Consider the following 14,228-nt stretch of genomic DNA (forward strand, 5'->3'; position numbering starts at 1 on the left):
AGTGACTTTCTTCTTCTATTCTATTCCCCATCTCTCTCTCCCCCCTCTACCGTTTTCCCTTGATCTAACTCTAATTAAATGAATCAATCAGTGGCAACACCAAAGCTGGACAGATAGCATCACACTGCTAGAGCTAACAGTGTGTATGTTTGTGTGTTAGTATACTGTTTGAGTCTCTAGTCTATAAAAAAAAAACAGGAAAGAAAAACAAGAATAAAATGGGATAACTATGGTCACAATAGATGAAAGGTAGAGAGCAACAAAGATATCAAGCAAGCAAGAAAGAAAGCCAGATATCAAAAAGGGGAAAACAGAAAAACTGTTAAGAAGGCTTGGTTGCCTTCCTCCTTTTCTTTAACACTACTACTCCTCTACAGACTAGAGGAGACAGGCTACGCTATCACACAGACACATGAATGGACGTTAACCTTTCCCACTGAACTATATACTGTCCCAATCAGCCCTTATCTCATGCTCCAAGTGGACAATATATATCCAGTGTCAGGCTCATAATCATATCATTATTATGTAATATATGTACATGATATATAAATGCAGTATTAGACACCGCTGGTGCCTTGTGATAGACAAATCATTGCCCATATCAATATTACTTATTAACCTAAGCCCAGACTGCATGTGTATTGCCTATTATGGGCTGTTTAAGCAAACCTAATGCGTGATATTCACCTTGACTCCTTTGTCCATTTCGACTGGTGAAATACACATATACATACATATACATATCACTGACAAAGGGTCAAAGAAGTCATATAAAATAAATGTATTTAATAATATGGGTCCACTCCAAAAGTTAATGCTATGGAAATGCACCCATAAATATTCTCTTCATCCTGCAAGGGGGTAGCAAAAATATACCAGAGATAAACCTACCCCATTTCATATAGTAGAGGGTCAGAAAATAATATATATTTCATGTAGATGTATAGGTATATGTAAAAGCAGGGAGACAGTGAAGGTTTACTGTGTGTCCATGAGTATCTGTGTGCACTGGCATATGCATGTGCGCTATGACATTTCTGCTTGGCTCTGAATTTCTCAGCTCTATTCAAGAACATACAAAACCACACATGCTAAACGTTAATGTCTTTCTCCAAATCGAACTATTGCACACATTAATGTGTGCTTCAGTAGTTGCAGAGAGCAGATGCGTCTATGAAATGTGCTCCCCTACGGTGTCCCATATGCGGCTCCAGCCAAGGTGTATGAGAGAGTGTTTAATGTGGTGTAGCAATATTGAGCTCTCTCCCTCTTGTCAACCATGTTGGCTCTGATGCCAGCAGTGTGTGTCTCTCTCTGATAACACCTGGCACAGAAAGTATCATGGCACTTAAAGGGAGCACATACAGTAACTGTGTGCACACAAACATGCTCACACTCAAACTCCTGGATAGATATGTAGACAAACAGACACAAATGCATAAAGACACTCACCACCACATCTGCTCCATTATTGGAAACTCTAGCAACCATTATATAGTACTGTCACTATAATCTTTAATTATCCATGGCAGTCACAGAGTTGGTAGATTCACCAACTGGCCAGCCAGAAGCTCCTGACACAAAGTGCTTTGAGCAAACCTACTTTAGTTTATACTTTCTGGATAAAAAGGTGTCAAAACCCTTTATCAAAAGCTCTTGTGACAATTAAATGAATAAAAACTACACACTGAGGAAGAGAGCAGTCTGTCATAACAGTGACACTGAGGATGAAGGCCATCAAAGAAAACAGTGGGAAGGCTCTCAAATTGGAGACCAAAAACACAACCACACACAGGTAGCAAAACAGACTCACATGGATACAAATACACACATGAAAAAGTACCGAAAACACACACAAATGCCATCCTGACCCTAAAATATGAATGGCAGGAGAAGAAGAGTGGAAGGCTCTTTTATTTAGCCCAATTAAAAAAGGCAAAAAGCCCAAACAAAAGGAGTGTTTTATTGCACTCCCCACTATCAGCTGAAAGGCTCATTAGCCACAGCAGCATAATTAGCAAGATGCTGCACTCCTCGTTAAGGAGGGGCCTGAGCCGTAAACAAACCCTGCTGAACTCCAAACGCCCACAGTCTCTCTCTCTGTAATGATCTGCCACCGCTGTTCCCTCCCTGTGTGAGAACCAGGCACACAGACAGGAAGGCTCTGACAGAAACAAACAACACACACACACACACACACACACACACACACACACACACACACACACACACACACACAGACAAACATATATCCAAGGTCTGCTACACAAACACCCACAGCACAAACAAGCTACCGCTCTGGGATACTGTCTTCCTTTACAACTGCATGGACGAAAACACACACACACACACACACACACAGAAAGACAGACAGACGTTTTAAAAAAATATGTGTGCATGAGAAACATACATTCTTACAATATAGTAGACAAAGAGAGCCATACTCCAAATGTCTAGAATGTCTGACAGCTGAGACATTGAACAATCTTGCCAACTGTCTGGATCTTGACTTTGGCACTGCTGTAATCTTCAACCTGCCATGAGCCTGTTTTGAATAAGAAAGGCTGCCAAAATCATCAAGATGAGCCTGTGGTTAAATGTGGTGCAGTCAATGAGGCAGTCAAAATCAGTAATTTTTTGGTTAAGTTTCTAGTTCACAGCTAATTTCAACAGTTATTATTTGGACTGTTTCTTTGGACACATTTTTCAAGTTTAATTTTAAGCAGCACAAATTAAATTCCATTCACCTCTGTTGTATTGGGGTGGCAGCACAGAGGTGGATAGCTCTAAACATCAGCACACAAAAACCAAAATCTGCATTGCAAAATTCCACTAAACTTAAGTGGGGAAATGTTTTAATGTGATTTGAGTAAACTGACCATTTTCAAGGGAAATAATGACTCTCACGTAGACATATACACAACTTTCACCGCATAGAAAGACATCTCTAAAATAAGCACAAGCAAAGCAAAGCTATATATTTCATGTCTGCTAGTGTGGTCATGCAGTGACACAGTCACAGTCTCTGGGTAGGTCAGTCATCATAATCACAGACTTGCTTTCTGTAGAAAATGGCCCTGGGAAAGAGAGAATGGTAGATACAAGAGTTTGTGTGCGTGTGTGCGTGCATGTGTGTGTGCGTGTGTGTGTGTGTGTACCATCAGTTAGCAACAGCTACAAACTCAAGATCAAGCACTATTTCAGCCGCAATTATGATCCTGTGAGATAGGTGGCAGGGTAGACATAATGATCTGAGAGCGAAACAGAGAGGGTAAAAGTGTGTGTGTGGAAGTGTGTGTGTGTCTGCCTGCCCCTGAACCAACTGAGATCACAGAGAACTGCAAGGGGAGTGTACTCAAGAGAGCCCTCCTCCGATGAACAGAGGTACAAAGGGGAAACAGTTTCAAACAAACAGGTAGTGTTTTTTTTCCTCCAACTGCTCACATGTGGATATGCTACACACATACAGTGTGCATGCATGTGTGTGACCTTGTGTCACCAAAAGGCTATTTACATCCAGAGTTCACAGTTTGACCTGTTGTATTCAAATAAAGGCCATCAACTGATTGCAAAACTTGTGAAAGCAGGTTTTGTCCTACATAAGCAGAGGACACAGTGTCATTAATACCTGTACAATCTATGTCCAATCCAAAAGTAATATGATGTGAATCTTTTAGTGTCCACTTTTCATTGCGCAGTCTCTTGATTTAACTCTATGATAATTTTTGAGGCCATAATTTGTGGTGTTGTATTAAACTGCCTTATGCTCTACAGATGTTTAGAATTCATTCCCCCCATGTAAGTATATGTTTTGAGAACGTATACTGCATGTCCGATGCTCCTCACCTGCAGCAGGGGTCTCTGGACGCCCAGAACCTTCATGGTATCAGCGCTGGCAAGGATCTTCAAGGGGTCAGCTGTCTTGCTCACTGCCTCAATTTCCTTGTTGATCTCTGTTCGCACCTAATGGTTCAGTGACAAAGGTTACCATTATATGGGTCAGATTAAAAGGAATAATGCTAGAGTAATGAAAAAAACGAAATTTTCGTGTTCAGAAATCAGCCTGTATTTTGTTATTTTTTGTCTTTTGTTTAGTTTTGATTTGACATTTCCCAAAGGTGAAGATAATGTTCCCATCAATATAGACAGAAAAAGCAGAATTAAAATTATGTATGCATGTAAGTTTACATTTATCTGACTAAAGCAGCTTTAAAACACAAACAAACAACACATGAAAAGATGCAAAGGTGTTTTATGTCATACAGAAATCTTCTCTCTTTTTATGTATATATGCACCAACACACAGGAAGCAATCTATCTTCTGGCCATTTAGGTGGCCACCTATGGAGAACCCTCAGCTTAGAAATGAAAATAGAACAGGTAATGAATGAGGTAATGTTGAAAAGATTAAGTATAATGGTCCCCAGCACTATGCCATTGCGTTCTTTACTTCTATCAGTTTTGAGAAATCCTGAAGGTGTACAGTACAACATTTAGGCCAATGGACGTTCAGGACTACGAGCCCCACAATTGTGTCAGTGGAATTGTTTGATATCTAATATAGTACGAAAGGTTCCACCTATTAAGAAACAAGAACAGATGGTGACTTTCAATAACAGACTACAAAAAATATATTTTAATATAAAGTGAGTGCCAGTCTGCTATTTAATGTTACCAATGTCCCATTGCTGAGGGTTTTATTATGGAAACATTTATTTTCTGGGAAAGCTCAAATGTTCCACTGAAGTATTGCTTTGAGTGCTGGTATGCCACTCTGTCAGACAGTATAAAATGCATCAATTTGTCATTTCCCTAACCTGGTTGAGGAAGAGGTCACTGATGTAGTAAGTGAGGAAGGCTCGGAGCTGGCACTGCTTGGCCTGCCCTGGCCCCATGTTCGTCTCTATCTCCTGAATGAACCTGGGCAGCACAGTGGAGACAAACAAACATTAGAAAAGCTAGGATACGCCAACATCACAACACCACCTGTGAATGGAGGCTAATTCACCATCAAAATGTTTCTGAAATGTTATCACAGGAGCAATGAGACACAGGCTTGTGACCAGCAACACAGTAACCTTGCATCAATGGGTCCAACATCAACTGGGAAGGTAAGATCTGCTGTGGGAACTCATTTTGGAAAGCCTTGTATGAGTCTCAAGGTGCCTTTGAGCAAGGTAGTTAACCCAAAAGTGCTCTAGTGGAGCTGCTCGGTGCCATTAGCGCAAGAGTTTAGTTATACTAGGCAACTCCCAGATGTGAGTGTGTGCAACAGTAGCAAAAGTAGTACAGCAAAACTTCTCTGTAAAGGAAAGTGAAAATTAACAATTCTCTATGGCAAAATAACTGCAAATACCAACGCTATTTACAGCATTAATGATACAAAACGATCAGGGATTCAGTATGCATGCTCTCTGAATTCTCCCAGAAAAAAAGTGTCTGGTTGGTCAGATAGGGTCAGACAGTAATGTATGGGTTGGTAGAGGCACATACACACCTCGTTTGTCAGAGAATCATTGGTCACTGGCCTCGTCTCACACACACCACAGGGCAAACCATGCAAGAGCGAGTGCCTTCTCAAGCGCTCAGCACATATAAATGTACAAATAAATCAAATTCCTCACGAAAGAATTCTTTGACCTACAAGACCTGTAATATATATGCCCTAAACTTATAGAAGAGAGAGACAGAGAGAGAGAGCACACAGAAAAAGACAAATGTTTTATGTGAGAAAATCATGAAAAACTGAAGACAGAAACTGACAATAATTCAAGAGTGAAGCTACAAAGATGACTCTAGATGGTGATGTGGATGGACAAAGCCATTTGTAAAAAGCAGGAGGAAGACTTCATTGCCTGGAAACAGTGTCTGTGCTAATGTGCAGTGGGAGTCAGAACCAGGAGGCTGCAGCATTGCAGACAACCAGGACACACAGTCTATGCAGGAACTATACATCAGTGGAGGTGGATGATTGATTAGTTACGGTTGCATGTACATACACATACAAGCATGTGCATGCACACGGACACATAAAAACACACAAGGAGCACAAGCTGTAAGATCACACTACTCTGCATCTGTACCCAATTAGTCAGGAAGAGCTGAGGCAAGTGCGTGTGCGTGTGTGTGTGTGCTCACATTGGTACATGCATCCTTGTGTGTCAGAGTGAGCGAGAGAGAGTGAGCAAGGAACCTAAACCTATTCCAAATCCTTCATTGATTCCCTCTGAAACTCTACCACAACAGAAAGTTAAGTAGGAGAAACTCTTCTGTGGCCTCATTAAAACCGTCAAGCTTGCAAAACCATGGGGGCCAGATATACAGCGTCTCTGTATAAATATGTAGACAGCACAATGTAAACGCTCCTCTTTTACAAAAAAAAAATTACAATTTCTGCTGACAACTTCATTTCCAAGAATCGATCTTAGGACAAAAGTTGCCGGTTTAAACGTGCATCGTGTTGTTCTGAGATCCATCTCGTGCTGTCATTATTGTCATTGTTTCAATACAAGTGTCAACATGATGGATCTTCAAGTTAGCATGTGAACACAGATGGATTTTTGTAGGCAGGGGTGATAACGTTTGAGTAATGTAGCAGGGACGAGGCAGTAAAACGGCTTTGTCTATCCAGGCAGCCATCTGGAGCCGAGCCGCAGGCCCCTTCATGAGGATACTGAGCCCATGGGTGTTGCAAGGAAGTTTAGCCAAGGTAACTGGGCTAAAAGCACTGTTGGGGCCAACAATGCAAACCCCAAGAGCACATGTCACCAAATTTACATCTTTAGAGTAGAAGTTTAGTGATCAAGACAACATGCATTACACAGAATGTTCTGTGAGAGGATTCAGAGAAATCATTTAGAATATAGAGTTGTGAGGCTGGTTAAAATGATTAATAACATGGAGCAAAGCACAGCAGAGCTTAAAGATTTCTAAATGGATCCTGAAAGAAAATCTCTTGCAGCTCATTATCATTACAACCACTTCTTCCAAACGTCTACCTCGCTGATGGGGTGACATACTGCATAGAGAATAACAGCTTCTGGTGAAGATGATGGCGGTGATGAAAAAAATGACACCAAACAACACACACACACACCAATTCAAAAGCCATCAACTTGTCTCAACTTCAAATGAATCACAAACCGCCAAAACCGCTATCTTTTACAGGCTGTACAAGGCCATTTGCAGAAACTCATACTCAGAGCCGAACCTCCTACACAAAAACATGGTGAGACAGCCCGACCTCTCACCGAAGAATGACAGCTAGCCTCGTTTGATGTCTCAAGGCTACAACTGAGCTTGACTTTACATTGGTCTAAATTGACATCATTTCACCAGTTATCATGAGCTACTGCACAATACATTAGAAAAAGCCCTGGCTTCTCAACTTGGCTGGAGTTCCCTCTTTGGCGGTGGAAAAAGTTTCCCTATATTAAATAGTCAAAGCACATTTCGGACACGTTTTAAAGGGAAACGTAACATTGTTTTGTAAAAGCAGGTAACATCCTTCAAGCCCTGTTATTGTTACTGGAATAAATGTGCCTGTACAGATGTATAGGTAAAGGCCTTACTCACTTTACAGGCATAACATACTACAGAAAAGCCAATTTAATGGTAGATGTGGAGGTGGGTATGGTTAGCTTTAAGCTGCAGAGGGAGAGGTGGGGGAGTTCCTCAGGTGAGCAGCATCAAGGAGAGATAATTGGCACAGCTGAACCCAGTGAACTAATTATTCTCTCCTTAAAATACAGTAGCATGCTGGACAAGGAGGAGGAAGAGAGGCGGTTGGAGAGCGGACAGAAGAAGAGACAGAAAAGAAAGCAAGAAGAACCAAAAAATAAAGAACATACACTGCAACCCTGGTGTCAGCGTGGTATCTCAGGGCCAAGACGAACTCTCGGTAGCACGATTACGCTACAGTAGACAAATCAAAAAAATGCCATGCATGCTTCCTTAAATAGCCTTCATTTACTTGAAAAAAGATTACTCATTCAAATGCTTTCAAAACCACTAGGATTCAGTAATTGTGTCCGCTTCAGCTTATGAGGCTGTTATAATTGGACCCGATGTGACATTAACAATGTCAGTTTCATTGCCAGGTGACAACAAAACACACCAGTCAACCATATGGCAGCTGTACGCAGCAGAGGTGTCAGCCAAGTCGCTAAGGAGTCGCAGTGGAAGCGCTGCAGAGACACAGCAGCAACTACACAGTGTGGACTCGCCCCTGTGTGTGAAATCTTAATAACCTTAAATAATCTGCTTATCTTCCCTCACACACACACACACTATTTCCAACTGACCTAAAAATACTGTAGCAGGCATTTACACAGACTGGCATGCAGCAAAGGTTGTAATAGTTGGGGAATTAGAATTAGATCATTAAAAAAGACAAGAAGACCAAGAGTAAGTTTGTGGTGCTGGTGCTAATTGATTTATTGACTACAATAATGACTGCTGCTGATCATATTATCAATATATACATAATTAACATGCTAATAATCAAACTATTTTCTTATTGACACTAAAGCAGAGCTTGACAATATGGAGCTTTTGTCAAGGTCCGCTAGCAAACAAAAATAATCAGTAGTTGACACCTTACATTTAATACAGTAAATCCTTCTAGGTTTTCCACCTTTTGGATTGAGAAACTACCTCTTTTACAACTGAAGTATTAAAAGGTACAATCAAATTTATGAAAACATCCTCAAAAAATGACTGAGTGCCATTCCTCTTGTTACTAAGGTTAGGTTTTAGATATTGATCTCAGAAGATTGTTATTTCTTGACCAGAGGCACGACAAGTGCATTGACCAGGCGGACACAAAACGCAGAATGATTCAATTTGTCCATCTAGGAGACTACAGAATGGCTTCACCTTGACATGTCCATCCACTCACTACTCATCTCACAGGTGCCAAGAATTCATCACACACACTCCCAAAGACATGCATATGCACACTCATAAAAACACATACACACCCAGACTGATATTATCAAACTCAGAGGGAGTTTGTCATACCCTCCCTGTGCTCCCCTCAGGGTGTGATGTCTCCTCTGGAACCAACATGGCTGCACCAGTCGCACTCCAAACCCAGTTTCTTAGCAGCAACTACCAGTGATTGCACTTGACAGCATGTAATTATCTGTCATTAGGAAACAGATGTCAGGGCCTAAGGTCTGGAGCTGGATAATTGTAGATGCCATGCCCTATGTGTATGTATGTCAAGAAATAAAATTCCTGGATGGCATAATGTATTTATACCAACAGGGATTTGGCTAATGAGTGAACTCATTGCATCCTAATGGATCTCTGATTATTCAGAAAAAGCCATGGTTTGATTTTTTTAAGATAGCTAAAACAAATGAGAACAGACAGTGACAAAAATGTTTAATAGCAGCAGCTCTGAATTCATTTCCCCCTAGAAACTAAACCTAAGGTAACAAATGCTTCTTTAAATGGAAAGGGTTGGGATCCCATCATCCATCTCTATCTGCAGCAGCGGCGTAATGATGCCGAAAGAGAAATGGGATAAAGACAAAGATTTAAGAAAGACAGCAGAATAAGAGTGTGCTAAGATCGATTAGAGAGTCAGCATTTTTAAATCTCCCAGAATTCCCTCCAGGCACGAACCTATCAGCTATGGTAAATTCTGATTTCACCGCCCAGGCAGGAAGGCTTGTTCTGTAAAGACCTGTCACACACCGAGGACAGGACACGCTGAACCTCTGCCAACTGAGAGAGAGGGAGAGAGTGACTGCATGTGTGTGCGTACCTGTGTCCGCGGCACAAAGTAATCAGTCTGTTTTTGTCACACTAACGCACACACACACACACACTCATAGACTGACTAAAAATGTACAGCCACATGTCAACACAGCAATACACAACATCCAGTGACACTTGAAAACACTTATCTATATGCAATTATTCTTCTTTGCAGCACCCAGTCACTTCAAGAAGATTTCAAAGTCATAAAAGGATTTTAATGGATGGTGACACTTTATGGGTTTTATGGCACAACCAACATTAGCTTTCATTCCAATGGATCAGACAATAAATGCTAATGGCAGCTTTTAATTGTGATCCAATTGCACATTCAATATTGATTCTCTGGGAATATTACACACCCCAATGTACACTACTTACTTATTTCTACAGCAGTGTTAAATTAATGAAGTCACGCCTGAGAATATAAAGACCTACTCAAGAGGTTTCAAAGCACATAGCTGTGGCACTGCATTAAAGAATAAGAACATTGAAAAGATGGATGAGGAAAAATCACATTCTGTATAGCTACTGGCTTGATCCAGAGCACCGTTTTATCCACAAGATGTATTGCTTAAAAAAAATATACATATACTTTTTAGTTAAACATTTCAAAACATCCAGCAATTACCACCACCACCACTGGATGGCACTGTGTCAGCTTTTTCCACCAGCTCAGGCTGCAAGACCAGTTGACTGAAGTCTCTCTCTTTTTTTTTTTTTTTTTTTTTTTTTTAAATCACAAATGGTTTTGAGGAAGAATTAAGATTCCAGTTGGTGTGTACCATCTGAAACCTGTACAGGATTTGCTGTATGGGTGTGTGTAAGTAAGTGAGTAAGAAAGACAAAGAAACAAAGAAAGAGATGGGTGAATATATAAGGTTTTTTATGTGACAATACTGTGTGTGATTAAGTGTACCAGCGTGTGTTTTCATCAGTGCCTGGTGAAATGCATATGGTCTTCCCACACACTGCCCACGCCTCTGCCAGACTCCCTGCTGTTTATACCCTGGCCTTGCCCCTAATGCTGCATCACATACTCTGAAGGCTTTCGGTGTGTATGCACATGTGTGAGAGTGTGTGTGTGTGTGTGCGGGGCTGCTTAAAGAGGACAAAAGACAGAAAGAGAGGGGTGCGATGGGGGGTGGGGGTGGGTGCAAAGATACATTATGTAAATTATGTGAGTGTGTGTGTGTGAGTCCACATGCTTACAGCAGCAGGTATGAATGGGCTTCATAATCAGGACCTTTCCTTGGGAGAGCGAGGCTAATAGGATATAAAACAGAGGCCCATCCCCCTGTAACTTCACAAGACTCTGTCTTGAAATGAAATCTCAGCAAACTATTAAATTAAATGTTTTAGTGGACTATATGGATTCTCCTTAGGGACACCTGGGTCTCCTTGGTCTCCACTTATTGGGGGGGGGGGATTTGTGTTTGGCTACTTCAATGGTTTTGAAACATTGGGTAAATATCTACATACATACATACAGTAGCTGTCTTCCCTAGGTAAAAAGTATATACATAAAGAGGACTGAGACTTATTCTATAGATGATTTCATCACATTGACGTTTTTTGTAGTTGATGAATGAATGAATTATCGACCAGCAGAATTGGTTCATGGAATTTGTGGTTGTAAATAAACCTTTTTCACAGAAGACATTTTGACATGTCACAGTAGAAAAATCACAGATGTAAACAATAAAATTAATGATGATTGAATTCCATTTAGCTGCTTCTGTTTCAGGGTCCTGGCATTGTGCATGCTGGCTCACTGTCACATGAACTGTCATGGCTTACTGGGACACTTGAATAGAATGGAGCCATTGTTAATGTTATTAAACACACCTGTGCTTTTCCTACTGTGACAAAGTCAAAATGTCTGCTGTGAAAAAGGCCTATTACATCCAAATTACAACCAGAGTTGTATATGGATGTAAGACTTACAGATGTAAATTTGATAATCCCATATCCCAGAAAAATCATTGTGTCCTAGGAGTGTTTTAGTACTAAATGTCTTTGAAGCAGCCACAGAAATGTTCTATGTTTGACATCAAAAATACAATTTGTACCTCAGCTGTTCTGAGTATGACATAGACACAAGAATTGAAATTGAAATGTACAATATTATATAAATAAGATGTAAAATATTTTTAGGGTAGATTTTTACCTTTATTAACCAGCTGTATTAAGATTTAAATACTGTGTCTCTTCTTTATCTTATATAGTACACTGACAGTATTGTCATTACTAAGCATCTGCCAGACAGAATTCATAAAATCAGACAGGAAGACTGGTTACATTGATATCAAGAAGGCTGTACCCATCAAGTAAGCTAACAAGCCGTATGCATCTTTACTATAGGGACTTAGTAGCATTTAGTGAACATATACTGTAGGTTGATAAAGAAAGAGAGTATGTATTATCAGCAGAAATGCTACAGTGCAAAACCAGGGGTAATGAAGGATAATGCTGTGATGTTCATTAGTGGTTATCTGCCTGTAACACAAAGGTAAGCAAGGCAGGTGTATAGCTGTATATTTGCTACAGATGTTCATTCTGTGTGTTTGTGAGTGTGCATCCACACATGTATTGCTTGCATGCACACTTATGTGTCTGCACCTATTTCTGTCAGTGTGTGTGTGTGTGTGTGTGTGTGTGTGTGTGTGCTGGCCTGTCGCAGTGTGGTGCAGACCAATTAAAATGGGGGAGATTGATGACCCGGGGCTCTGAGTAGCAGCAGCAGCAGTAACGGTAGCAGACAGCTGCTTCCTGCAGACAACAGGAAATGAGATGGCCTTGTTTAGCTGACGCTGCCAACACCAACACCACAGAGCCTCAAAGACAAATCACCACCTTACCGCTGCTACTGGCCTACTCCTCCATCTTCCTACAGCGTGCTCTCCACCCTCCATCTATTTATCTCTCTCTAATTCTACCCAAGACTATCTCTCTCATTAGTCTTTTCTCTAAGAGTAATGAATGTAGTCAAGGTATATTCAGTTAATACAGTACAGATACGAAGTACAGATGTGCAAAGACAGATGTTGCATCTATTATTTGATCTTAAACTGCCACATAAAGCCTTTCGCCATCACTAGTTTGGTGTTTCTTGCAGGAATTCCACCTTAGAGTATTCGAGTCAACTTAAGTCCAGAAGTATTGTAAAGAAACACTCATATAGTCAGATCTGTAAATGCTGAAGCAATGCATTATTATTAGAGTAAATTCCAGTTTTGTTGGTCTGCTCGATGATAATAGCATGCCGGTGAATTATGGTCTACTCCCCATGTTTTAATTATTAGATTCACAGTTGTGTGTTATGGGTATATCCAGCACTGCAAAAATCCCCTGCTCCACTAAAACTTGGTTTCAAAGACACACACATTCCCTGGCACGTTGCCTAAGGCAAGAAAATCATAGCAGCAGGGGTACAAACCTGTCCGCTGCTGGTTCATTCCCATTCACAACAGCTTTCACATTTTCAGTGGACCAGATTTTTTATTTTATTTCTGAAGGTTTTTCACTGAAGTATGAATTTTATATAATGGCCTGTCTCCGCTGTCAACTGAATGGTAAATACTAAGATTTTTTTTTAAATAAAGACAGACTCACATCTCTACTAATGAGTCTGTAATGAGTGGTGAAAATCAGTTATTATGACACAAAGGAATAGCAGCTTCAAATGTTGGAGACAATTATATGCTGCTTAGTATGAAGTCCTAATTTGTCTTAATATTATATGCTGTTAAGTTTAGACTTTTAGATCCATCTGCTGTTCATCATTAATAGTGCAAAAAGAAAGTGCCGCCCAACTACTAATGGTCGCAATATTTTAAAACCCGAAGCATCTAAAGTTGTATAAAGGCTTGTAATTGCCATTTAAAATAAATCTTTGTGTAAACCTCCCCTGTGGAACATAGAGCACATTTCCCATTCACTTTTAATGGCACATAACTGTTGCAATTTTTGTGTTTTCTTCTTTTACTATCCTGTGAATGGAGTAGAGCTGTGGGAGTTTCAACTCTCTCCCATAAGCCATTAAGACCACAGAGTGGAAAAGATGCCTCAATGTCACAATGGCAGGCTATCGGGCCTAAATTACTGCTTTTGTTCACACTGTACAATGTCAATCAATACAGACAGGTGATGGCACTGTTCATGGCTGGTCCCATGGTGTGCATGTATTGGGGTGTATGGCCTCTTCAAACGCTTATTTTCCTAATAACAAGCACCAATTGCTTAGTTCAGACGCACAAACACACACACACACACACACACACACACACACACACACTATTCTCTAGTCAGATAGGCAGGTGCAGACAAACACTGTATCTGGTCTGATTGTACTCTGCTCAATGCTTAAGTATTTAAGTGTTCATCTCCTCTTTATAAAACAAGTCTGATTAATAAGCCGAGCATTAAGTGGCCTCCCACAGGTGACATTTACAGAA

General features: G+C 40.5%; 1 protein-coding gene across 1 annotated transcript in view; it reads right to left on the reverse strand.

The window, feature by feature from the left end:
* exoc4 (exocyst complex component 4) overlaps positions 1–14,228 on the reverse strand; it is a 114,722-nt gene that overhangs the window by 39,678 nt on the left and 60,816 nt on the right. The window contains exons 12-13 of the mRNA XM_044185814.1: positions 4,821–4,923; positions 3,850–3,966 (exon numbers count right to left, since the gene is read on the reverse strand). Coding sequence (XP_044041749.1) covers positions 3,850–3,966; positions 4,821–4,923 — 220 coding nt within the window. The remainder of the gene's footprint in view (positions 1–3,849; positions 3,967–4,820; positions 4,924–14,228) is intronic.

This window comes from Siniperca chuatsi, linkage group LG23 (assembly GCF_020085105.1).
Source record: "Siniperca chuatsi isolate FFG_IHB_CAS linkage group LG23, ASM2008510v1, whole genome shotgun sequence".
Classification (NCBI taxonomy): domain Eukaryota; kingdom Metazoa; phylum Chordata; class Actinopteri; order Centrarchiformes; family Sinipercidae; genus Siniperca; species Siniperca chuatsi.